This window comes from Rosa rugosa, chromosome 1 (genome assembly GCF_958449725.1).
Source record: "Rosa rugosa chromosome 1, drRosRugo1.1, whole genome shotgun sequence".
NCBI classification, from domain to species: Eukaryota; Viridiplantae; Streptophyta; class Magnoliopsida; order Rosales; family Rosaceae; genus Rosa; species Rosa rugosa.
In genome coordinates, this window is record NC_084820.1 from 69,647,614 (window position 1) to 69,672,315 (window position 24,702).

The 24,702-nt window shown below is 38.5% G+C and overlaps 6 protein-coding genes and 1 non-coding gene across 8 annotated transcripts; all 7 read right to left on the reverse strand.

The window, feature by feature from the left end:
* Positions 1-2,507: 2,507 nt before the first annotated feature.
* Positions 2,508-3,876, reverse strand: LOC133711814 (uncharacterized). The gene is made up of 4 exons (XM_062137907.1): positions 3,784-3,876; positions 3,633-3,689; positions 3,510-3,557; positions 2,508-2,823 (listed from the first exon to the last, which is right to left on the reverse strand). The coding sequence occupies exons 1-4, from the start codon at positions 3,838-3,840 to the stop codon at positions 2,656-2,658; spliced, it is 330 nt and encodes a 109-aa protein (XP_061993891.1). The 5' UTR covers positions 3,841-3,876; the 3' UTR covers positions 2,508-2,655.
* A 6,129-nt stretch (positions 3,877-10,005) lies between these two features.
* On the reverse strand, positions 10,006-11,158 carry LOC133706488 (uncharacterized). Its single transcript, XM_062132030.1, has 5 exons — positions 11,004-11,158; positions 10,854-10,898; positions 10,724-10,771; positions 10,369-10,482; positions 10,006-10,170 (listed from the first exon to the last, which is right to left on the reverse strand). Exons 1-5 carry the CDS (start codon positions 11,058-11,060, stop codon positions 10,117-10,119), a joined length of 318 nt encoding a protein of 105 aa, XP_061988014.1. The 5' UTR covers positions 11,061-11,158; the 3' UTR covers positions 10,006-10,116.
* A 1,314-nt stretch (positions 11,159-12,472) lies between these two features.
* On the reverse strand, positions 12,473-13,843 carry LOC133706498 (gibberellin-regulated protein 14-like). The gene is made up of 4 exons (XM_062132043.1): positions 13,678-13,843; positions 13,518-13,556; positions 13,087-13,417; positions 12,473-12,850 (listed from the first exon to the last, which is right to left on the reverse strand). The coding sequence occupies exons 1-4, from the start codon at positions 13,732-13,734 to the stop codon at positions 12,666-12,668; spliced, it is 612 nt and encodes a 203-aa protein (XP_061988027.1). The 5' UTR covers positions 13,735-13,843; the 3' UTR covers positions 12,473-12,665.
* Positions 13,844-15,092: 1,249 nt separating this feature from the next.
* TRNAR-CCU (transfer RNA arginine (anticodon CCU)) lies at positions 15,093-15,165 on the reverse strand. The gene has a single exon. It is a non-coding gene; the product is annotated as a tRNA-Arg (tRNA).
* A 577-nt stretch (positions 15,166-15,742) lies between these two features.
* Positions 15,743-17,657, reverse strand: LOC133726507 (uncharacterized). The gene is made up of 4 exons (XM_062154063.1): positions 16,929-17,657; positions 16,788-16,841; positions 16,622-16,681; positions 15,743-16,185 (listed from the first exon to the last, which is right to left on the reverse strand). Exons 1-4 carry the CDS (start codon positions 17,238-17,240, stop codon positions 16,057-16,059), a joined length of 555 nt encoding a protein of 184 aa, XP_062010047.1. The 5' UTR covers positions 17,241-17,657; the 3' UTR covers positions 15,743-16,056.
* Positions 17,658-17,790: 133 nt separating this feature from the next.
* Positions 17,791-20,207, reverse strand: LOC133726505 (uncharacterized). Of its 2 annotated transcripts, XM_062154062.1 has the most exons (10): positions 20,003-20,207; positions 19,471-19,629; positions 19,267-19,329; positions 19,060-19,149; positions 18,830-18,919; positions 18,593-18,736; positions 18,366-18,473; positions 18,129-18,180; positions 17,964-18,030; positions 17,791-17,875 (listed from the first exon to the last, which is right to left on the reverse strand). In XM_062154062.1, the coding sequence occupies exons 1-9, from the start codon at positions 20,099-20,101 to the stop codon at positions 17,999-18,001; spliced, it is 837 nt and encodes a 278-aa protein (XP_062010046.1). In that variant the 5' UTR covers positions 20,102-20,207; the 3' UTR covers positions 17,791-17,875; positions 17,964-17,998. The 2 variants fall into 2 exon arrangements, with proteins under 2 accessions (XP_062010046.1, XP_062010043.1); XM_062154059.1 differs by having other exon boundaries at positions 17,791-18,030; positions 20,003-20,204.
* Positions 20,208-20,582: 375 nt separating this feature from the next.
* On the reverse strand, positions 20,583-23,477 carry LOC133726504 (xyloglucan glycosyltransferase 4-like). Its single transcript, XM_062154058.1, has 4 exons — positions 22,465-23,477; positions 22,064-22,372; positions 21,567-21,971; positions 20,583-21,459 (listed from the first exon to the last, which is right to left on the reverse strand). The coding sequence occupies exons 1-4, from the start codon at positions 23,065-23,067 to the stop codon at positions 20,824-20,826; spliced, it is 1,953 nt and encodes a 650-aa protein (XP_062010042.1). The 5' UTR covers positions 23,068-23,477; the 3' UTR covers positions 20,583-20,823.
* Positions 23,478-24,702: the final 1,225 nt, after the last annotated feature.

The window sequence follows — 24,702 nt, forward strand, 5'->3', positions numbered from 1 at the left end:
ATAGGATCCATAGTTAAAAGGCATCAACAGACAATGCTCGTATTGGTCAAAAAGAAGACTTGCATGTGTAACTTCGGTTCTATTTAAGTGGAACAAATGCCTAGAGGCCCATCCCTCGATAGATTGAGCGAAAAAAATAATAATAATAATATATTGCACAATTCAATATCAAATTGTTTTTGGCTCTTTAAACAAAAAGAATTAACCTATATAATCCAATTTACGACTTAAGTATGCAAGAATGGATTTAAGGTACTATTGAATAGTTTTATATTTATGTATTTATATAAGTTGAAACAAAATGTTTGTCAAAATACTTAAAAGATTATCATAATATTGACAATGCAAAACTACAAGTACATAAAAGATTAATACATAAATATAAAACTATTCAATAGTACCTTAAAAGATTATCATAATATTGACAATGCAAACTACAAGTATATATATATATATATATATATATAGATCCTTGCTCAGGTGCGGATTTTGTGTTTTTCCCCACTTTTCGATCACACATTCACATCTTAACCGTTCGTTTTTAGGTCTTAAAGTATAGATCACCTCTGCAAAATTTCAGCCAATTTGGTGATCGTTAAGGCATCCAAAACTGCAATTTACACGAACGAACCGAATCTGTCGAACCGGAACCGTTCGTATATATTGTTGTAATTTGCAGTTTTTAATGCCTTAATGATCACCAAATTGGCTGAAATTTTGCAGAGGTGATCTATACATTATGACCTAAAAACTGAACGGTTAAGATGTGAAAATGTGATCGGAAAGTTAGTACAAACCGGAAACCCGCACCTAAGCAAAAAGTGCAGACGTCCGCAGCCAAGAAGGATATATATATATATATATTTATTAAAAAAAAAAGAATATGTAAATCTATTTTACTAATTGAAAAGAAAATATTGAGGTACTTGACATATCATACAATAATTTGCTATGACTTAATTATTCTCAATCTTATTGTTTGAGTCACGACGTTCTTATTAGTTGTGGAGACTAAATTAAGGTGATGGTTCGTCATGAATTATATCGGAGACGCCTTCAATGACACCTCCCTGAAACTCTAAAAGCAAAATGTAATATCCAATATTAATTCCATCAATTTAACTCTAGTTAGCCTCCCCTAACCTTCGACTATTCTCGTCCGGCGGCTCCCCTACGCCGACGCTGGCCTCTGGCCTCGTCGGTGTGCGGTGAGTGCGGCCGGACGGGTAGATTTTCTTTCTGGGCTGATTGGCTTCCTAGAAGTCGGCTTCAATGGATGCATCTGCGGGATCGTTGATGATTGCAACAGACGCAGCGGATCTCTTTCTCACGGAGGTGGCTTTGCAATTATGGAGAAGGGGTAGGCGGGCAGGTTCGGCGCTGGCACTAACCGGCATGGCGAGCAGTGGTCGAGTCAACGACGGGGCGAGGGTGTTGGCGGTCAGACCGATCATGGGCTGGAGAGATCGTCTTAGGGTTACTCGGATTGGTAGGGCGGTCGTACGTGTCCAGACAGACAGAACCTCCTCCTCACTTATGTCGGGTGTGGTGGTACGCCGGTGGAGGTGCTGCGGTCGCGGTGGAACGATGGTAGGGACGAAAGGGCAGAGCGGGTTTTTGCTAATGGGCTGGAGCAGGCCGTATGGGGTCTGGGCTTGGTCTTGGGCCTGGATTCAGGTATTGGGCTGCTATTTGTTTGGTTGGTTGATAGGTGGAGATCGTGGTGGATGGGGCGCCGCTGGTGGTGGTGCGATGGTGGATCGGGTTTGCCATGGTGGCGGGCTTGGCTGTTACTAGTGTTTTCGGGTCTGGTTTTATTTTATTGTTGGTAATAAGACACTACTAAAGGTGTGGCAGAGACGATCTTCTCTGTCGCGGTCTCGGGGATCGTTCCTGTTCTGGAGTTGGGTCAGCAGCGGTGGCGAAACAGTCTGGCTAGACAATCATCCTTGGCCTTCTAGTGGGTCCTTCCTATCTGGGATCGGGTCTGAGGCGATGGCGTTTTGGAGCAGTGGAGGATGGATGGTGTCGACAATAGGGTAGTGATGGTGTTGGGCTTTCTTTAGTCCCAGGTCTGAAAGTCCGGCAATCCTTTTGGTTGAGTTTAGGTCACAATGAGTGTTGGCTTGGTCGATCAAAAGCTGGTCAGGAGGACTCTGGTTGGTGAGTTTAGTGTCGACACAAGTGAGTTGTCTAGTTTTAGAGTTCTTACTGGCTGGACGAGAGGTGAGATATCAAGGATTCACTGCTCCTGCGCATTTTGTCTTTGTCATACAGTTGTAGTGTAAGTTTAGAGTCAGTATATAGAGTTCCAGTGAGAAGTCTAGAGGCCATTTCTGGGTCAGAGATGTCGCCTAAAACTCGTTGTAAGCAGTTCATTATTAATGAAGTTCTTATTTGATCAAAAAAAAAAAAAATTTAACTCTAGTATTCTACCATCAAAATGAATTTATCCACTGTGACTTCCAATTCAAATGCCAAAGACAATTATTTGAGAGTTGACCAGTAAAAACGATAAAGCTAGATCAACTTCTGATTGATTAGTGCATCAGTTTAATAATACCGGGAAGAAAGTAATTAAGTCGACCATAGGCAGATGAAGTGCTACTTGCTTTCCATTCGCCTGTTCTTGCATTAGTTGCTACTTCATTAATCTTACTTATCAGTGTGTACCTGTCGTATTTGCTTCGCCTCAGGGTTGGTCGAGTGACTCGAGTCATCACAATAATATCCCATTACTGCCAAGTAAGCCTTCCCAGGCACCCTCCTAACACAAGGGCGAACACCACGCCAATTTTTGAAAAATTTCTCGTCACCGTAAACCTACAAAAAGAGACTGATATCAATGAACACCTAGATAACTTCATATATTATGCAAACTACCCTTATGATATCCTATTTTTTGCCCTTCCGTAATTAAACTCTATGAACATATAATTTAATATATGTAATGGACAAATAGTAAATTTACACAGATAACATGTGTTAGAGCATCGTTAGCACACTCTCTATTTTGACTCCTTAGCTATTTTGGAGAGAACATGTTTAGCTTTTTATCTATTTTAGCAGCTGCACCAGACTCTTAAGTGGCTCTCAATTATAACTTTTAGCTATCTCGCTCCTAAATATAGAGAGCGAAATGAGGCTTTTTATAATTTAAAACATTCATTTTGAGTAATTTTATGTAACTTGTAAATATATTTAAATGATTTAATCTTCATTTAATAATAATATAAATTCAAAACTAACTAAAATAGAGAGCACTGATGCAGAAATATTTCTAAAGTTGCTAGCCAAAATGACATTTTGACTAGTTTGACTAAAATTTAATTAAAAAATAACTAACACTGCTAAAGATGCTCCTAACAACTTAATTAGCATGTTAATTAACTAAAACTAATAATAAGAATATAAGAACAGCAACAATAAAACAACGACATTAATTAGCAGCAATCTATTGTATTGGAATATGTGTACATGTCTCATATAATTATTTAGTGATCTCTAACCTCCTGCATTGGAAGTGGTGGAGTTTGCACGTCGTCGGGAGTGGGTGCCTGAAATCACACACATAGATAAAGTTACATATACGTATCCCATCAATGTAGATCCTCATATATATGAAAATGTACCTTTGGCTTCTTGGCCTTTTCGTCTTCCAATTCCTCAGCTGAAACCAACAAAGATAACTATGCCATCGAAGTATTACTAAATGTATGAAAGTGAATTGAAAGTAATAAAGAGAATACATGAACCGCAAAGCACGTATAAATCAATACTTACCATTGTAGTAACTAAGAGAATGGCGAAGAACAGAAAAAGCAAAGTTCTAAAGGCCATTTTTGTACTATGTATTGAGTAACAACGATGATTGGAATAACAGATAATTATATTTGCAGTAGAACAAATTCGAATGTGGTATAAATAGTGTCGATATTAGGTATTTCCTCTTATAAGAACTACCAGTGGTTTTGTTTCTTATAGTCTCCTACATGCATGTGGATATCACATGGCGCGCATTGAGCCCTAAAGTCATAATTAGCTTAAATGGACCTAACAGATTGAAAAGCCATTTGCAGGTGCTTTGAGGTAATTAGCATAGGACATATAATTCAAAGGCATCAAACGACAATGCTCGAACTGATGAAAAAGAAAACTTGCAAGGTAAAGTTCATTTCTATTTAAGAAAAACAAATGCATAAAGGCCCATGCTCAGTTGAGAAAAGGAGAGGAGAACCTAGTTCACTTATGAGATCCAATATCAAATTGTTTGCAACTCTTTAAAGAAAACGAAGTGAACCTATAATCAAATGTACTACTTAAAATACACCAATATGCAAGAATGGATTTAAGATAATACTAAATAGTATGGGTTTTTATGTATTTATGAAAGTGGAAGTAAATCGTTTATCAAAATACTTAAAATACAACAATGATGTCGACAATGTAAAATTTCAAACACATAAAAGGTTAAGCCCAGTACCATTTGGTCTAGTGACATAAGTCTCCCCTTTAGAAGTGGGGGGTCGTGAGTTCGACTCACAATAGGCTAGTTGTTGTATATGAGTTGTTTATTTAATATTAAAAAAAAACACATAAAAGCTTAATATTTGAACGTAAAAAAACACATAAAAGCTTAATATTTGAACGTTTCAAAAAAAGAAAAAGAAATAGATTAAGGGTTGAAAAAGCATTGTATTAAATTAGAACTAGTAACTAATCCCAACATTGAAGTATTGGAAAAACTCATATAAGCAATAACTCTCACATGTCCCCGATCATGAGACATATAATTGTCACTATAAATAAGAACCATGTACAAAAGGCAAGGAAACTACACAGGCAGCAATGCTACATATTTTACCGTCTCATTTTGATCCCAAGGAAAAGCGCAATGGGTATGCGACTATGTGATTCATGATCGAAGAAGATGATATTTCCTGGTGATGAAGTTGGTTGTTGATGCCTCATGGTCTCTAGGAGGTAAACGTCCCGAGCCCCATGAATAGTTTTAGTCACAGAATCAATTTGAAAACCTTCAGTAATTAACTCCGATGAAGTGGTGTAGCCATTGAATTCAAATGTGCGAACTGTTACCCAAACCACTAAACAAAACTAGTCGATTCGTTCAAGTTTATGAACAAAATAAAAAAGTTAGACTACAAAATTCGATGATTTATCTAGGGGGGGTTTTTGCACTAACAGTGTCTGGAGACTTGGGTGACTGATAATATGATACCCGAACTTACAAAGTTATCAAAGTAATACCCAGACTCAATTTTTCGTATCAACGTGGTACCTACGTCAATTTTCCGTCACGGCGCCGTCAATTCTGACCACGTGTGAGGCACATGACTCGCAAAATAAGGGTAAAAAAGTCTTTTCCACTCCTCCATAACCCAATCACCACCTTCCTCTCCTCCTCAACACCACCTGGTAATAATAAACCATTCTTTCCCTCCGTCAAACCCACACACCACCTCCCCCCTCCCCAACAACCCTCACCTCCTTCCCCGGAAAACAAAAAAGTGTATAAGCTAATAGAGTATGGTGCTTCCGTGCCCAAACTAGATACACCAGAACAAACTTTCAGCCGCAGCAGAATCAAGACCTCCACTGACTGAGCAAAAACCATGGCGGCACCTCCAGACCTGGACCCATCCTCCTCCTCCATCTTCTCCCACAAAAACTCCCGCCTCCCAGAAGACACCGTTTTCTACGCCATCTTCCCCGACTCCTCCCTCACCTCCACCACCGCCGCCACCTCGCTCCAATCCCTCCAGAGATGAGAAACATACAGGAAACAAACAGAGATATTGTTTCCATCAGCGCCGCCCTGCAACTCCTCCGGAAACGGCGACACTTTGTCGGACCAAGCACTCAAAACGTCATCGTAGTCCAACTTGAGCATCAGCCCACACTCCGAATCCTCCTCCTTTGAACTCTTCTCCTTTGGCGGCAACTCAGCCAGCTTTGACTCCACCACCGCTAGCTTCTCCATCTTCTTCTTCTTCCCGGCAGAAGATGGGGCCAACGGAGCCGTAATGGATGGCTGAGATTTGTTGAATCTGGGCAAGATTTCAAGAACATCGACGATCGGGAAACTCACCAGTTCATCCCGCCAACATTTCCTCCATCCTTTTGAAGGAATGGATGGATTTCAAAACTTTTTAATTAGTGCGGAATTAGTTTAACCATTAAACTACTAACTAAACATAAAATCCATTCCTTTAACCCATGATCTTGGCTTATTGTGATATGTATATAAACATAGCATGCATACTAAGGAAGAACAAAGAGGGAGTTTATGTTCTACTCACCCTTGGAGCGTGATTTTAATCCGATCCAAGTGAACCACCAAAGTTCCTCTCCTTGATCTCTCCTTGTGTGTGTTTCCTCCACCTTGAAGCACCTTGGATTAAGAACTCCTTCTTGTACTCCTTCTTGTGCTTGTAATCTTCTCTTTGATGTAACAAGTAAAGCCACAAAAGGATATGGCCTCTAAGGATCTTCACCAAGTGAATCAAGAGATGAAGAAAGATGAAAGAAAAGAAGAAATTATGCAAGTGTTCTTCTTTCCTTTAATTTCTGAAAAATGGACCAAGAGAGAACTCTCTTTCTCTCTCTAATCTGAAAATAATAGTGTGGAGACACACTTATTCTCTTTGTCCATGCTTTCACTTTTATATAATAGGAAATAACTCCAATTACTAAAAGAAAATATTGACTTTCATAAAGCCAATATTTTGGCTGGTCCATACATGTTATTGGGCACTAAAAATGTGTCTTGGGCTTTCATTTAAATCTCATTTAGTGAAGCCCAAGTCCACACCAAAATCCGACAATCGTTTAGGCCCAATAGGTTCGGGTTTTACCCGAAAATTCTAATTATGTCCAAATAATAAATCTAATTAATTATTTGCTCATAACCAACTCTTGTTTAATCTTCTTCATATACAATCTCAAGGATCCACTTATATGGTGTGCGATCTCTTAGGTTCTAATTAACAAGGCAGTGAAGTTTATAGAAACCATTCTATTTTGTTTACGAATCAAAAACTCCATTTTTGATTCTCCCTTGTTATTAGGATAATAAATGTTTATTAATCCTCGGGGACTTCACAAGTCATGAGTGACGTCTTGCAACATATCATGACTACCCTAGTTAATGTAGAATGACAAAGAACCTATTCAATTGGAATTACAATACAATACGGTCCTTCTCTAACACGATGTTCTAAATCACATCATCAGGGTATGGAATTGATATGTCAATCCCCTAATGTGATTTTCATTCTTATGTGATTCTTAGAATGTGATTAAAAAAAAACTCCTTTTTAAATCTCATTCATTGCTTTGGCCAAAGACTCATTGAATCACATCTTTGAACATACACCTTATTTACTTAAGGATAGAGATTCCTTGTTGTACACTCACATGTCTCCATGACCGAATTGATTATACCAATGAATGCATCTATTATATCCATTAAGGGACACAATATTATTGCATCATCAAGAGATAATCCATTCACTCATAAGACAACTATGGTGTCTCAGGTCAAAGGACTAATTTGTATTATTGCAATTTAGAGTTCAAGTTTGACATGTAAGTAAGACTCCATACAAGAACTCTAATGATCGCGTTCAGTGTACTCTTTAAGTTAAGAGCACCCACATACTTGTATTAGTGTCTCTACACAAATGACAAGAGACATATCATCCTCCATATTGAGCATACATAGTATGTGCTAGTCTTTCCGGATTATCAATGTCCAAGTGATAATCCTATGACTAGGAACCTTTTAGGATAAGAGTGTGAAAGAGTAAAGGTCTCACACATCTAACTCTTTAGATTACTTTCTCTTTAACTCATATTCCTTGGACCTTGTTCAATCAAATATAAATATAAGCAATGAACAATAAACTTGCCCTTTTGATTAATAATAATTACAATAATAATTACATCAAAATGATTGTTTTAGGACACAATTCATTCACCTTTTCCCCCCAGCCCTCTTCCTCCTCCCCCCACCGCAACGTCATCGCCGTCGCCGTCTTGCCGTTCTAATCATCGGGACCAAGACTTGGGTGTCCCGAGCCTGAATGGAGAAGAAGAAGTAGATGGATGAGATTGAGAAGCTGGTGGCTTGTTTTAATCTTATAACAATGGCACTGGAAAGTTACTTGCAAATTTCCCAACTATTTTGGGCTTTAGAAGAACAATGATGTTTAGGGTTTTGGATTTGATTTGTTTCAAGGAAGAAGATGATGAATAGGAGAGAAAATTAATGAATTGAGGGCAAATCAGTCTTTTTAGTCTCATTTAACGAGTCACGTGCGTCGCACGTGGTCAAATTGACGAAGACGTGACAGAGAATGACCGTAGGTACCACGTTGATATGAAAAATTGAGTCTGGGTATTACTTTGATAACTTTGTAAGTTCGGGTATCATATTGTCAGTCACCCAAGTCTCCAGACACTATTGGTGCAAAAAACTCATTTATCTATTCAAAATGGCAACTCTAATTTGTAATATTGAATTACATCATTTACAAAAGAGTACGCAATGTATGATGTGGGCTCACCTTAGACCCTAAATAAAAAGACTTTAGGCCCATCTATTAACCTGTTCATGAAGACACGAAAATGTACGCATAAAATTCTGTCCAATGGGGCATGGACCAACATATCTATAATTATGGTTTATGGGCCTGTAAGTTGGTCCAGGTGCCTACCTTAATACCCTATATCAATATGGAGAATGAAATTCACTCCCTGTTTTACAATATACACTCATTCTTTCATTTTTTAGTTGAAGTTCTTATAACAGTGAAGTAATTGGAAAACCATTATATTTTCTCGCATCTCTCTCTCACATACTTTCTAATTACATCTTTCAACGCAATACTACACTGTCTACACATTACAAGCCTCCAACAAAAAGAGAAAAGAAAAAAAAATTGAACTACTCTAAGGGCACTACGATCTGTTGTAATAAGTGGTCATCTCAGTGTACATAGCACTTGCTCCATCTTTCCTAGTTGCTGGAAGTTACCAGAAATTCTAAGCGGCAACCATTTGCCGCGATCACAGTATGGCATGCAGGCCCTTATGCACATTATCTTCCTAGAATGCAACGCGTAGCTCTTTTTTTTTTTTTTTTTTTGAATAGGAATTGATTTCATTAGATAATAAAGCCATAAAACAGGCCACAGTCTAACATACACTTACATAAGAAATCCGGCAAATATACCCAGACGACCTATCTAAACCAAGACTAAACTCTTTAACGTTTAACAGGATGCTCCTGGAAAGCAAGCCTAAGACAAGCAAGAACAACCTCGTTTCCTAAGAAAAAATCATTCATCTAGTCTAATCTGTCAGCTCGCAATTGTGATACAAATAATTACTAGAAACATCTTAGAAAAAACTCATAGAGATTACTCCAACTTTAGAAGACTTGTAACCAAATGTCTAAAAGCATAGAGATTTAAGAAAGCATTAGTTTCCTCCCCTTAGGGTTGGAACCATCACCATTCTCAGTCTCTTTAGCAGCCAACAATATCGGCATCAGATTGGTCTTCCTGCTCTTGCTTGCAAATTGCAATCTTCTGGCTCGACTCATTGTCACCTTTCGAACCTTTCCCTCTGCTATTAGAAGGATCGAAGCTCTTAATCTTACAAAAGTAATGAAACTCTAGTAAACCATCAATGGCAACGCAGAGCTCATTACATGCAATCTCCCGACAAAAAAAGCACAAAATTTTCCTCTTGCTTTTCCTCCGGTTTCTTGGGAAGCGTAAGAGCTTATCTTATATTGCCCTCATATTGTATATTTTTGTCCATCATATTATTATTAAACTTGGGTTGGCGGGTGTAACTTCTTCTATAATATTAATGGGTTAATATCACTTAATTATATATATATATATATATATATATATATATATATATATATATATATATTAAAGAAAAGAATATGTAAATCTATTACAGTATTAATTGAACATAAATATTGAGGTGCTTGACATTTCATTCAATAATTTGCTTGACTTAATTATTCTCAATCTTATTATTTAAGTCACAACATTCTTATTAGTTGTGGAGACTAAATTAAGATAATGGTTCGTCATGAAATATATCTGAGACGCCTTCGTTGGCACCTTCCTGAAAGTAAAATGTAGCATAAAATATTAAAACCAATTCTAATTCCATCAATTTAATTTTGGTATTCTACCATCAAAAAGGAATTTATCCATTGTAACTACCAATTCAAATGTCAAAGACAGTTATGAGAGTTGGTCAGGAAATTAATAAAGCCAGATCAAAGAAGAGTTTAGCTCATCGAGTGGTGCATCAGTTTACCTCATAATTCGAGTGGTACATGTACTTCCTCCCAAGCCCATTCCCAACAAACGAGCCAGCATCATCCGATGATTCATGCCAATCTTTGAAATGTGATTTCCCGTCATCGTGAACCTACAAAGAGAATATATCAATGAACTCCAATTCACCGAAATATGCAACCCTTTTGATATCCTATTTTTGTACTTCCTTTATTAAACCCTATGAACATATTATTTAATATATAATGGACGAATGGTAATTGAAAACTATTGATATTGAAGAAAAAAACAATAAGATAATGACATTAATCGATCAGCAGCAATCTATTGGAATATGTGTACATGTCTTATATACTTATGCAGTGATCTCTAACCTCATGTTCTGGAAGTGGTGGAATTTGCACATCGCCAGAAGTTGGTACCTGAAATCACACACATAGATAAAGTTACAGACACACACACACACACATATCGATGAAGATCCTCATATGTATGAAAATGTACCTTCGGCTGCTTGACTTTTTCGTCTTCAAATTCATAAGCTGAAATCTACAAAATAAAGATGCCATCGAAGTATTACTAAATATATGAAAGTGGATCAAAAGTAATAAAGAGAAAGCATGAGATGTAGATCACGTGTAAATCAATACTTACCATTGTACTAACTAAGAGAATGGCAACAAACAGAAAGAGCAGAGTTCTAAAGGCCATTTTTGTACTCTGTATTGTGTAACAGTGAAGCTAAAGAACGAGGATTCGAATAGCAGATGATTGTATATATTTTCAACAGAACCAAAATCAAATGTGGTATAAATAGTGTCAAAATTAGGTATTTCCTTGCAAAATCAATATCACTTGTTCTGTTTCTAATTGTCTTATACAGACATGTGGATATCACATGGCATGCATTGAACCCTAGAGTCAAAATTAGCTTAAATGGACCTAAAGAAAGAAAAGGCATTTACACGCGCTTTTACGTAATTAGCATAGGTCCCAAAATTGAAAGGCATCAAACGAACAATGTTCGAATTGGTCAAAAGAAAACTTGCATGTGTTCAAGTTCTATTCCATTTAACTATTTAAGCAGAGCAAATGCCTAAAGGTCCATGCTCTATTGAGAAAATGAGAGGAGAACCGTAGTTCACTTATTGGATCCACTATCAAATTGTTTGCAGCTCATTTATTAAAGAAAAGGAAGTGAACCTATAATCCAATGCACTGCTTAAAATATACCAGTATGCAAGAATGAATTTAAGGTCAATATTGAATACTTATGTTTTTACATATTTATAAAAGTGCAAGTAAATTGTTTATCAAAATGCTTAAAAGACAATTTTAATATCGACAATACAAAATTATACACAAAAAAGGAACCTTTCAAAATAGAAAAAGAAAAAGAACAAGATTAATGGTTGAAAACAAAGGCAAGGAAACTTCACAAGTAGCAAATGCTGCATATTTTACCATCTCATATTGACCCCAGGAAAAAGCACAATTGGTATGCGATTCATGTTTGAAGAAGACGATATTTCCTGGTGATGAAGTTGGTTGCTGATGTCTCCTGGTCTCTAAGAGGTAAACGTCCCGAACTCCATAAATAGTTTTAGTTGCGGAATTAATTCGAATGCCTTCACTAATTCACTTCGGTGAAGTGGTGTAACCATTGAATTTCAAATGAGCGAACCGTTAGCCAAATTAGTAAACCAAACTAGCGGTTCAGTTTGGGTTTATGACCAAAATCAAATCGCTAGACTGCAAATTTGCGTCGGTTTATCTGTTAAAATCTGCAGCCCTAATTTACGATATTGAACATTTGAACCCCATCGCTGACAAAATGGTATGCATTACATGTGAGCCGACCTTAGACCCAAAAGAAAAAGGCATTGGGCCCATCTATTAACCTATTCACGAAGATACAAAAGTGTACGCATAAGATCTTGTTCAATGGACTGTGGAGCATGGGCCAATGTCTCTGTAACTATGGTTTATGGGTTTGTACGCTGGTCCAGGTAATAACCTATAATCCTATATCAATATTTGCTACAGTTCACTGGGAAATTCGAGACATGGATGCTTTTGACTATGGGTAATTTGCCTTTGATTCAATGAAAGAGTCTGGAGTCTTGAACAAAACACTAAATGACCATTGAATAGATGCAGCAGGGAAGTAGGGGAAAACCATTACATTACATTTTCTCGCATCTCTCTCTCTCTCTCTCTCTCACATACTTATTAATTACTTCCTTAATTGCCTAGCAGTACTTCACATCACAAGCCTCCAACAAAAAAGAGATAAAGAAATTGGAGTACACTACTCTAAGGGCACTTGGATCTGTTGCCGTGGGTGGTCATGTCAGTGTAGCACTTGCCGCATCTTTCCCGGTTGCCAGAAGTTCCCGGCGGCACGCATTTGCAGCGGTCGCAGCATGTCATGCAAGCCCTCATGCACGTCCTCTTCCTCGAATGCAAAGCGCACCTTTGTTCACACAATGGAACGCAATCTGCCCAAAATGTAGAGTTAAACATCAGATAAACCAATCAAACATTGAAATGGAAGCATCTAAGGCTTTTGAAATTCTTGCCTTACAGGTTTTAAATATTTTCATGGAAAGAGACCCTATACTTTTAGGACAAAATTAATTACCAGTGGTACACTCCTACTATCAGTACAATTCAAATGGGAAACTTCAAGGTCAGTGCCTGTCCATGGTGAGAAATTAAGGTAACAAAAACTTACCCTTTTTTGATTTGACTGGGGGAAGTGGTGGAGCATAGGTGGGAGGCTTCACTGGAGGCGCAGGAACTGGTGGCTTGGGTAGAGGTGGAGCTGGAGGGGGTGCCTTGACCACTTTTGGCGGTGGAGCATAAGTAGGTGGCTTCACTGGAGTCACAGGAGCTACAGGTGGTGCTGGAGGGGGTGCCTTGATCACTTTTGGCGGTGGAGCATAAGTAGGTGGCTTCACAACTGGAGGCACAGGAACTACGGGTGGCTTGGTCACTAGAGGTGGTGGAGCCGGAGCTTTGACGATTGGAAGTGGTGGTGGTGCTTGGCTTTGGACATAAGCCGCCTGAAAAAAAGCGCACACACTTAATAAGCACATATATTCAATACAATCAAGATTGGAGCTTTAGTATGGTATTGAATTAGAAAGGTGAAAAAGAGACTACCTTTATCTTGAGTTCCTCATGGAGATCATGAGATGAAGCCTACAAAGACCATAAACAACAATTATTTAGACAAACCCAAGTTAAGTATAATTAGTGAATTTAAACACAATGCTAGAGAAGTGTAAAGACTAGAGAGAGATGTGATTATAGAGTATCATACCGTTGTGATAGCAAAGAGAACGGTGGCCAAGAGTAGGAGGAAGGCTTTGAGAGCCATAGTGTGAAGAAGTTCTGTGAACCAAGAACCAGACTACTAGCTAGGAAAGTAAGATTTATGAGTCAAGGAGAAGAAGAAAGTGAGTTTAAATAGTAATGTTGAAAGGTAGGGATAGTAATTTTTCACAACTCATATCTTATATTTATCTGAAACTCTGAAAGGAAAAAACAGCTGGAAATACTGATGAAGGTGCATGACAGCTTCAATTTACCAGATGATGGTGATGATGATGACCATATCAAGTGGTCAGTAAAGACTAGTACTCAGTACACTGTGCCCTTAAAGGCTGGCAGTCTAAAAAATCTGACTTGAAATTAGTTCAACCTTACCCACCTGCCCCAAGACGGTGTCCCCCTACATATCCCTAAATTATTAATATCAGAGGTTTGTATTATATGTTAGCACCCATAAACTATGATCCGTCACACGAGGCCTGTCTCATACATATCAAAATCATACTTGTAACCAAAGCTAACATTTTCCTTCTCATCCTACAAATTCATTGTCCACCTTCCTAGTTTGGTAGCTTCGTAATATGTATTCAAATAAAAACAATATGGGGTTGTGGGCTTCCTCCTCTCCCTTGTTTTATGAAAATGCAAATGCCATTTACACCGACATATATACATATGAAAATGTAGCCAGATCCAAATAGTGTATATAGATAAATATACTGAATACTTTGACTCAGATGGAAGCAAAATGCATGGGAGGAGGTTGTTTCTGGGTCACTGACTGAGAAATGCGAATTAACAAAGAGAACATTAGGAATCCCAATGCTTTTTCACTACACCACTACACTTTGTATTAATACTCATCTAGTTATATACCATTTCAAACTTGAAGAACCAAATTTGGGTACCTCAGTGGAAACGTGTTTGGTATGGAAATGTCAGAGACTGATCGTACTCGATCTCAGTTTCTCAGCCAGCCAGTGTCAGCTAGTGCCCTTCACTACACAACTCATATCATATTATCATATACAATACAACTATACAAGCATGTGAAATTATTTGTCAATTTGATAACTGTATGCGACTCAAGTCTCAAACTAGGCTCTAGCAACTGTTGTTGCTTGTTGTTAGCCAATCCAAGTTGCACATAGCAGATTGTATTGTCATGTATGAACTAGGGCAAGTGAAGCTCAAGAAACCCACCCATTCCTTGGTTTCAACTTTCCAGTTTGAACCAAATGCTAAAAAACAAATGGTCATTGTCTCTGCACATATCCAATGATTCAGCTACTTTTTCCTTATCATTTGTCCAAGAGGGTTAACTTTATTCTCCCATTTTCCCAAAATCACTATTTAGAGTTGGAGAATCACTATTTAAAACTGGAAAAAAAAAAAAAAACTAAGCGCGCCAGGTAGGGGTCGAACCTACGACTTTCTGCTTAGGAAACAGACGCTCTATCCACTGAGCTACAGGCGCTTGATGTTCTGTAATCTCACATTTTTGTTCTTAACAGAGATCACTCACATTTTGAGCAAAATTAATAGAGAAACACATTGATTCCATGGAGAAACGCCCGAGGACCCATCAGGCCATCACCTGCATCAATTTAGTCGATCGAGGCAAAGCATCATATCCATCCAGTAAAGAAACCACTTGCCTTCAAATAAACACAGTGATCCACAACTATACGGGTGAAATTATTGCGTCTATTGGGCTCCTATCACTATCAGACTCTCAACTCGGTAAACAAGCAAGCGTGTTCATGCTTTCAGCCTTTCAGCTTTCTCCCCATGCTTTTAGGCAAGTCCCTCACTGTTACAGACCAGTAGATATCATGCTTGCTTCAACAGACACTGCTATTACTCACACACAGCTGTACTTTTTGTCCTCAGCTTGCCTTTACAGTTCAAAGCTGTGAACTTTTTAGGTACATTGTAGACCAAAGGCCAGCAACATATGGTTTTGGGCTGGTCTGAGCAACCTGGGTCTGGCTAGTGTAAGAATGTACAGCATGCATGCCCTTAATGCAGTCATGGTGCTTTTTTGGAGAGCATTGATCAAGAACAAAACAGAAATCTATAGCATCCATGCAACTTTACAAAGTTATAAGTAGAGTCACTGCAAAAAAATCAATACACTTTGCATTCTACAAAATATCTCAAGTTCCACACGAGTGATATTGTTCATCCACTTGGTCTCAGATACAACTTCACCAAGAATTGGAAATGGCAGCCTATCACTATCAGAAAACTTTGACCCTCGCTAACTACAAACGACGACTCCATGGGCAACAGAGCTTCAATGATTCATTTCTCATTCTTAACCTCGGTGGAAATGTGTATATACTAGTAGACAAGCATACAAGTTCTATACAGCAATTTCCTCTTCTTCCTCGAAACTCAAATTCAAAGTTTGTAGCTTAAACCCTGAACTCTGTATAGCCTCAACCAAACTGGAAGCCACCCCAGTAGCTTGTACTGTTGTCTGCTTTTTCAACTGGAGAAAAGAGAAAAAGTCATTAGTCCTCTCATTAAAACCTGGAGGTGTTTAACATAAATTAGAACAACCAAAAGCCATGATCAAATTACAAGACAGACAAGTAATTCAACTATTCAAACAGATAATAGAAACTAATCATTGTCGATAACACATTTTCTTGTCTAATCCAAAAGTTTTATGTGAATAGTTGATCAACAATCTTTTAATTTTCTATCTTCTATTAAAGACAATCATTCATAAGAAATGCAAATAGTGGTAGTCCAAACACATGATCAAAGTACGTAAAACACAGCTTAAGTAAATCAATTATGCATAACATATATTTTCCTATATGTTACTGCAGTAGTTAATCAATAGTTCATCACCATTATCTCTTTCTATCTTCTAGTTCTAAATACCATCACTTATACAAATAATGTAGTCCACATTTTACCTCAACAACTCCAATACCCTCATGGACTTCAACCTTCAAGTTGGTAATCCCTTCAGTTGCCTACACCAAAATCCACGTATTGAACATCAATTCATGCAAGTCCAACACTTTACAATTGCAATGACAATCCCCTAATTGCGAAAAACCCTTAAAAACAAAAATGTACCTCTAAGGCTTTGGTCACTGAAGGCACAGCAGCATCACTCAATGTACCATCAGCCTTCACAAATCAAGCAAAACCCAAAAGCATATAGTCAAATTCAATCATAAAGAAGCAAACTTTGTGCAAAGCTACAAACTGGGGTACCTGAAAAAACATGGTGAGAGTGTCGGAGGGCGAAACGGGTACCGAAACGGGCTGCTCGGCACTACCTTCTTCTTCTTCTTCTTTTTCCGGGACTGGTTCTTCGGCCGGAACAGGCGTTTCTTCCTCGGCTGACCTCAGAATTGTGGGTCTGCGGGAGCTGGTGTTCCTGAGTGGACTCAAAAGCTTGAAGGACGCGGAAACGTTTCGAAACGAAACGGTGGGAGAAGGAATGGGAATTGAGAGGGAATGGGAATGAGTGAGGGTAGGGATTGGGTGGAGAGGTGAGAATGGTGAGACTGAAATTGTAGCCATTTGTTTATGGTGAGCTCTATCCTTTTCCTTGATTCTCTTCAACTGATATATCAGTTCTCAGTGTAACAATCTCACAGAGGTGATAGACTAGGAGATGGGCTGGGCCTAGAAGGAGGTTTTGGGCCTTTAGGGCCTTTTGCTCACTGGTGTAGAGTGTAGACTACAATTAAAGAGGAAAAAAGAAAAGTGAAAAATTCATATGTAATTGAGTTTAGGGTTTAGGCTAACAATGTTGTGACTTTGGTTAAGAACTTAAGAATTAAGATACAGAAAAGGGAATGAAGGGCTATGGTGCCTCTTTTCTTGATAGAAGGTGGTGATAGGGAGAAAGGAAGAGGGAATGGGAATGAGTGAGTGTTGGGATTGAGTACAGAGCTGAGAATGGTGAGGCTGAAATTGCAGCCATTTGTTTTGGGTTGGTTTTATTATCCTGCTGATTTCTGGGCGGGAGAGAGAGGGAGGCACAGCCTAATATGGATATTTTTTGGTCCAATGAAATGGCAATTGATATGTGTCTAATATGAGTTTCTACAAACAAAAAAACAAGACAAATTAAAACACAGAAATTTCTTTAATAATAATGAACTTACACTTTGGGGTTCAAAATTATAAGTGCAAATTTTACATAGGCCTAGCGATCACAGTGAGGAGGAGTTATTGGCTCTACTTAAGAAGACCAATACGATAGACATGTTAAGCACACTGAATCTGAATGCATATTTATGCACTTCTGATTCTGATTCTGATTCATTGGCTACTTAATGCGACGATTCCACTTCAACTTGTCCATCTGCTTAAGCATATAAGATCTCAAGTCAATTCTAATGAATATGAGCAAAGCATAAACCATGAAAAGCATGAGAACTGATTGAACTGAAAGCCACTCACCTCTGAGATTTATTGCTCGGTTTGCTTGAACATCAGCGTCGGCATTGAACTCCTGCAAAGTAAGTAGATCATGTCAGTTGAAAGTAGAGATTTGAATGAATGTAGCAGGAACAAATGAACATAAACCACGTAATTCTCATATGTTTGTGCCATCCATCAAAACACGTTCAAGTTTTGATCCATTGCAACTGGACTCGTCACATAGAGAAATTTCTTCCAACACACAACCATACATACCCTGAGAACATGATTGATCTCAAAAGAAGTAAACTTTTCCTTAAGCTGCTTGGCCATTTGGCACAGGTCGGCCATATTCTGATTTTTTGTTTTCCAGGTCCCCTGAATCTGTTAGATCAGATAATAGACAAATAAGAGAATAGACAAATAAAACATCAAAGTGGATTATCATACAAGTAACAAAGGGCGGAAAGTACAGAAACTCAAGCGCTTTAACATATACAAACCTGGCAGCAGACAAGTTTAGAGTCTCCTTTAACACGAATGTGCTTAAATCCTTTCTCAAGAGCATACTTCAATCCTAGAATTACAGCTCGATATTCAGCAACGTTATTTGTTGCAATGCCCACCCCTTCCCGCAGCCGGTACAACTATAGTAACCCAATGTTATAATGAGATACATTTTTACAAAATATATATATATATATCCAAAAGATTCACAATTTTTCATGAACTGCACATACAACACTCCCGTCTTCAGCACGGAGTACAGCTCCCGCACCAGATAGTCCTGGATTTCCTTTTGAAGCACCATCAAACTCAAGTGTGCATCGCTGATGAAGACATATATAAGGCATATTTTCAGAAATCCCCTTCACATGACCATAGTAATGAGACTGGACATATAGGTATAGGGACTTGATCATAAAATACAAAATTGTGACATTAGTGATGGTGACATAAGGCAACTTACACCGGTAGAAGAAATTACTCGAGTTTGACTACAACTATCAGCTTTAAAATGCTTATGTGGAGAGAAACCGGAAGCCGACGAAAGCGCCATCTGCAGAATAAAACCAATAAAGTAAGTGATCAACTCCATAATCAAGCCAAACGTAGGTATCTGGATTTCCATGCCAATCTGGCCAGAGCAATTTTCCGTGTACCATATCAAACTTACATCTGGAAATCTCCTTTTTGAAGGGTCTTCGACACCTGAATTCACCATAGAAGACGCCGGCTGCTGAAAGATCAAAATAAAAACCCAAATGATACAATGAGTAACCAAACAGAAGATTTTCTATCATACTACAGCTACTTCCACGCCACATGCCATGGAGAAGAACAGATAACCTAACAGAAACTTGAACACATCAAATCAAACCTGGTAAGGACAAGCAACAAGGCTTCCAAACATATCATTTTTCACATCACTGGCACTGATTGTATATGAAGCATTCTTAAGCCCGTGCGAAACCAGGTACTCCTCGGCCTCCTTAGGCAAACCATACCCTTTAAACACACTGACAGAAGGATTGCATACCTAAAAACAAAATCAAGCCTCATATGTAATCCTCCAGCAAAGTAAATAACATCAAGTTCTTCGAAAAACTAGTTTTGATCTTAAAGCATTTTCCAGTAGCACAGCATCTCATTAACAACGTTGATCAACACCTATACAACCTAATAGAGACTATATTTACAATTACAGACTCACAATTAGGAAACCCATCACCAGAAAACCATTAGTTTTTACATAATAAACACCACAACCATACAATGCAGCAAGAAATTTCAGTTGCATGCTTATTTCAACAAAATAAAGAAGACCCAATAATAAAATCAAATCGGAAATCAAAAATTGATCAAGAATGACAGTAATCAAATTATAAAGGACTTAAAGATCAAAGCTTTACCGAGGAACCGGCTTGGTTTTGACAATCCTTCAAACTTTTATATATGCCCACCACATCTCCCTTTCGAACAACATAAAAAGCATCCTTCTCTTCCTCCATTGAAGCTTAAAGTCTCAAACTTTGAAGAACCCAACAGTAGTCGAATTCAACTGCACTACTTGACTGGACTTTTACTCACTCAGACTGAAGTTAACACAGAGTCTCTGTTGAAATTATGGGCCGAGTACTAATTTGAGCTCAGACTATGATTAGGCCCAATGGGCCGAGATATCTGAATTCCTAGGTTAATGTTGAATTCTTTCAGATTTAGATGCTCACAAAGATTTAGATGCTCACCAAATGGAGACATGTAACATGGCTACCGCATATGACAGCCAGAAAGCCTCCAAATAATTCAGATATAGTCCTTATGACAAAAGCATTCTTTGTCTTCTCCTCCACTGATTGTGCTTTGCTGCCTTTCATGAAAATCCAATTCTGTTTTTGGCATAATATATGGTGTAATTTTGGGTTGGTTTTGTTTGTTTGGTGGTGGTGGTGTTCTTATGTGAGAGGCTGACGGTAACAGTTCAGACAGCAATGAAAAAATAACTGAACTTTTCTTATAAAGCTTGTCATTATACCATTACATATACCATGATACATTTAACTCGATCTTTATATCATTGACATTACATTGTATATTAAATGGGGAATGGTAACCATGTCTACATGTAATTGAATCCCCAACTTTGAACACCAAAGAGCTTGAAATATGTCTCTTAAAGTTCAACACATCTGTCAAAGAATAACTGTAGGAAATTGCACTCTGTTTGAAGCTTTTAGCTAACCTGCTCACCTATTAAGTCCAAGCCTACAACAAGAAAGGACAAGCCTTGGAAAAGCAAGAAATAGAAGTGAACTCCATGAGCTGATAGGAAACTTCTTGCTGATGCTGTGAGTAGGAGAAAAGCAAGAGCCAGCTCTTTTCTATAGATCCCATTTTTCTTCTTCTTCTTGGCAGGTGCTGCTTCTTGTTCCTTGAGTTTGCTCAACAATTCTAAACCAGACTCGGAGTTCCTTCTTGAGATCTTCTCTTCATTTGAGGATTTACTTTCAGCAAGCGCAAACAAGTCTGATTCGGAGGATCTTCCGGTCTTCTTTGTCACCACCCACTCATAAGAACTTCCCAGCTGAAATAGGCCGGAGACCATGGCATTGAATTTTGTCACAGACATTGTGTTCTCAAAGAGTAGGTATGGGACTAAGAAAGGGAAAGATTTTGGGGATGGTAGAATGTTTAGGAAGGACATGAAAATGGGCACATAGCAAATTACCCAAAGAGGGAGTTCAGCCTCAGGTATGAACATGGTCAATGGAAGTATGATACAGAACAATGTGAATGAGTAAAAGGGAAGAATTAGCTTCCTCAAAAGAAAGAACAGAAATATCAAGTTGGCCTTTTTGAATATAGATATCTGCACAATTGTAATTAAGAAATTGTTACACTCTTATAATATGACAAATTTTAGAAATACTCAAGAAAACAAAAACAAAATACACAAATGAAGGGTGAGAAACCAACCTTGGAAGTTAAGATAGCTGGAAGGCATAATCTGAAGAGCTGCATTGGACCCGAATGCCATCGATGCTGCTGCTTCTTATAAGCTTCATAAGACTCAGGTAATTCACAGAGGGCTTCTACATCATTGAGGAAGATGAATTTCCAACCATTCAAGTGTGCTCGAACAGCGATGTCCATATCTTCAACTGTTGTTCTCTCTAGCCAACCTCCTGATTCTTCCAAAGCCTTAATCCTCCAAACTCCTGCGGTTCCATTGAATCCAAAGAAATTAAGAAAAACACCATTAACTTGCTGCTCCACTTCAAAATGGAAGCACAAGTTAATGTTTTGCAGCCTTGTAAGTAAATTCTCATCCTTGTTCACAAAGGACCACCTAGCCTGGACTAGTCCTAATTCTGGATTTCCCTGTTAAAAAGTTCAAAGATTGTTAGTGGCTAATTAGAAAACACTTCATCTATTAAGAGAGGACATATTATATTAACCAGTCAATCAATCACCTTGAAATGAGGAACAGTGAGTTTAAGGAAATCAGGATTGGGTGTGAAATCAGCATCAAAAATTGCCACAAACTCGTAGTCTTTGACATACTCACAACCCATGGCAGATTTAAGATTCCCAGCTTTGTATCCTGTTCTGATCAATCTATGCCTGTAGATTATGTTGATGCCTTTCTGACTCCATGCCGAGATTTCATCTTGGATCAAATTCTGCAGAACTATGTCGTCCGAGTCGTCTAAAACTTGAATCAAAAGTCTGTCCCTAGGCCAATCCATCTGGCACGCGGCCGCAATGGATTGTTCGTACACCTAAAGAAAATTAAACATAGCGGAAACAACATGAGAATCCAACACAAAAAGGACTTTTTATGATAGAAAGTACAGATAGTTAGTTCTGTTACCTCTCTTTCATTGCACATGGGAATCTGAAGAAGGACCATTGGGAAGCTAGAAGGGTCTTCAACATCATAAGCATCTGGCTCAATTCTTGGCTTTACCTTCTTGAACTTGATCCAGAAACATCCAAGACACAACACCAATCTATCAAGAGATTGAATCAAGAACAGTACAATGCAGAATTTAGAGAGGAATATAGCCACAGGGGCAATATAGTCGACTCTGAAAGACAACCAAGCCATATAGGACCAGTGCAACAGACCCTGAACCTCCCAAGGGTGATGAACCAGATTCAAATTCCAGTTCTTGTAATGAGCAATCACTTCAACACCCAAAGCTACAATTGACAAAAGAAGAAACGCTTGAATAAATCTATACAGCTTCCCTCGATTTCTCGGCTCCTCATCGCTCATGTCCGATGAGGTAATGCGTTTTCTGAATGCCATTGGAAGCCATGAGAGACAAGCAAAGATTCTGTTGACTTTGAGAAGAAGAACCCATGTAAATTGCTTGGTGCTCGCTGCTTTCTGCTTCTCAAAAGACTTGGTCTTTGAGAAAGTGTTGTTTGGCTTCTCAATTGTGACTGCAACTGAATTGTTTGGAGCCATTTTCTTGAGAAACCAATGAAGAAAAAGAATACTGTACCCAGATCAAATCTTGAAACTGAAAGTTGAACTGGGTATATATATTATATGCTATGGAGGACAGAAACCATCTGAAATAAATCTGGGATCTCTTAGAGAGAGATCAGTGTGAGCATGAACTCAGACCTGAAGGCTTATATTCTGCAGTTGAAGTACAAATGGAGCAGAAAGGAGGATATAGGAATTCCTTAAAGGCTGTGGTGAGAAATGGAAGATTCATCATCAAATTTCATAATTACATCCAAATATGGTAACTAGTTAATTACCAGGAACAGTAAAGGGTAGCAATGATGTCAGGTTATTTGAATTGTTTAAAGTTAACGGGTGGGCTTCAGGAACAATCAGCTGGTTTTGACATGCATCACAGTCTTGGGTTGTCTGGAAAACTGATAAGGAAATTTAATATAAAGAATAAACAACCAGGTCACAGATCATCCACCGCGCCCACATGTAAAAGTGTTCTTAATTGTCTGCTCATTTGGGCACGTACACCTGCACAGAAGCTTCGGTTCCTCCTCTTTTGGAATTCTACGAATAAAAGTTCTGCAGATTTTGTTTAATTTATCTATGGTTAATTCTAGATTTCTAGACGTCACTCTTGACTATGTCCTGCTCAGCGGCGCTTTTACAGTCCCATTGGAAGTAAACCTTCGTTGTCCTAAATTTTATTAGATCATTCGGATTCAAATTTTGCTCACCACCAATACTTTGGTGATGATACCACCATCCAATATACTACCATCCAATTATGTGTTATGAAACATAATTATAGTTAATCATGATGTTTTATTAAAAAATTATATTTTAAGTATTAAATTAATTATATATGACGTGACAAGTTTTAATACGATGTCACAAATAAATGTGGTGAGCAAATTTGAATCCCTAATTTTATTGATCGAGTTGAATTAATAACGTGAAATCCAATACGGCTTTCGAGGTCTTTTTTTTTTTTTTTTTTATGAAAGAGGTCAGCCCATTATATATATTCAGCAAGCAATACAAAAACGAAACACCCCTGAGGGGTCGACAGAAAGAATCGTTCCTTAGGGAACCCTAAACACCTATTCTATTACAAGAACAAGCCCCAGGCCACCCAGAGTACACCCACCTTTTAAGGAAAATAACGCACCTTTATTTCAAACAAAGATCAAACATCCTCCGAAGCAAAAGTAAAATGAACCCTCAGAGAATGTGATATTTGCGACCTGATAAAAAACTAAAAACTAGGAATGGAAGATGACAAGTCACCTTCCATCCCTTCCAAAATTATGCAAGCCCAAGCCCACCAGCAAGCATCAGCCCACATGGCAATTACGAAGGCCACCCCCAGAAGTACTAAGGACACCCCACCACCATCTCCGAGTTGCCTCGCCGCTGCAAAACTCGGCCACACAACCACTGCTAGGCCACCACGACCAAGCCGATTACCACCCCAGCCGCCGGCAGCGCCAGCGAAAACAGAACGGGCCAAATCACCTTCCTTCACCATCTGCAGGTCGCTACCCTCATCTCCAAGAGGAATAGATCCCAACCAGAAGCCGTCACCGCCTCCAGGCGAAGGCTGAAAGCCAGCCGTGCGTTCAAAACCACCGGCAG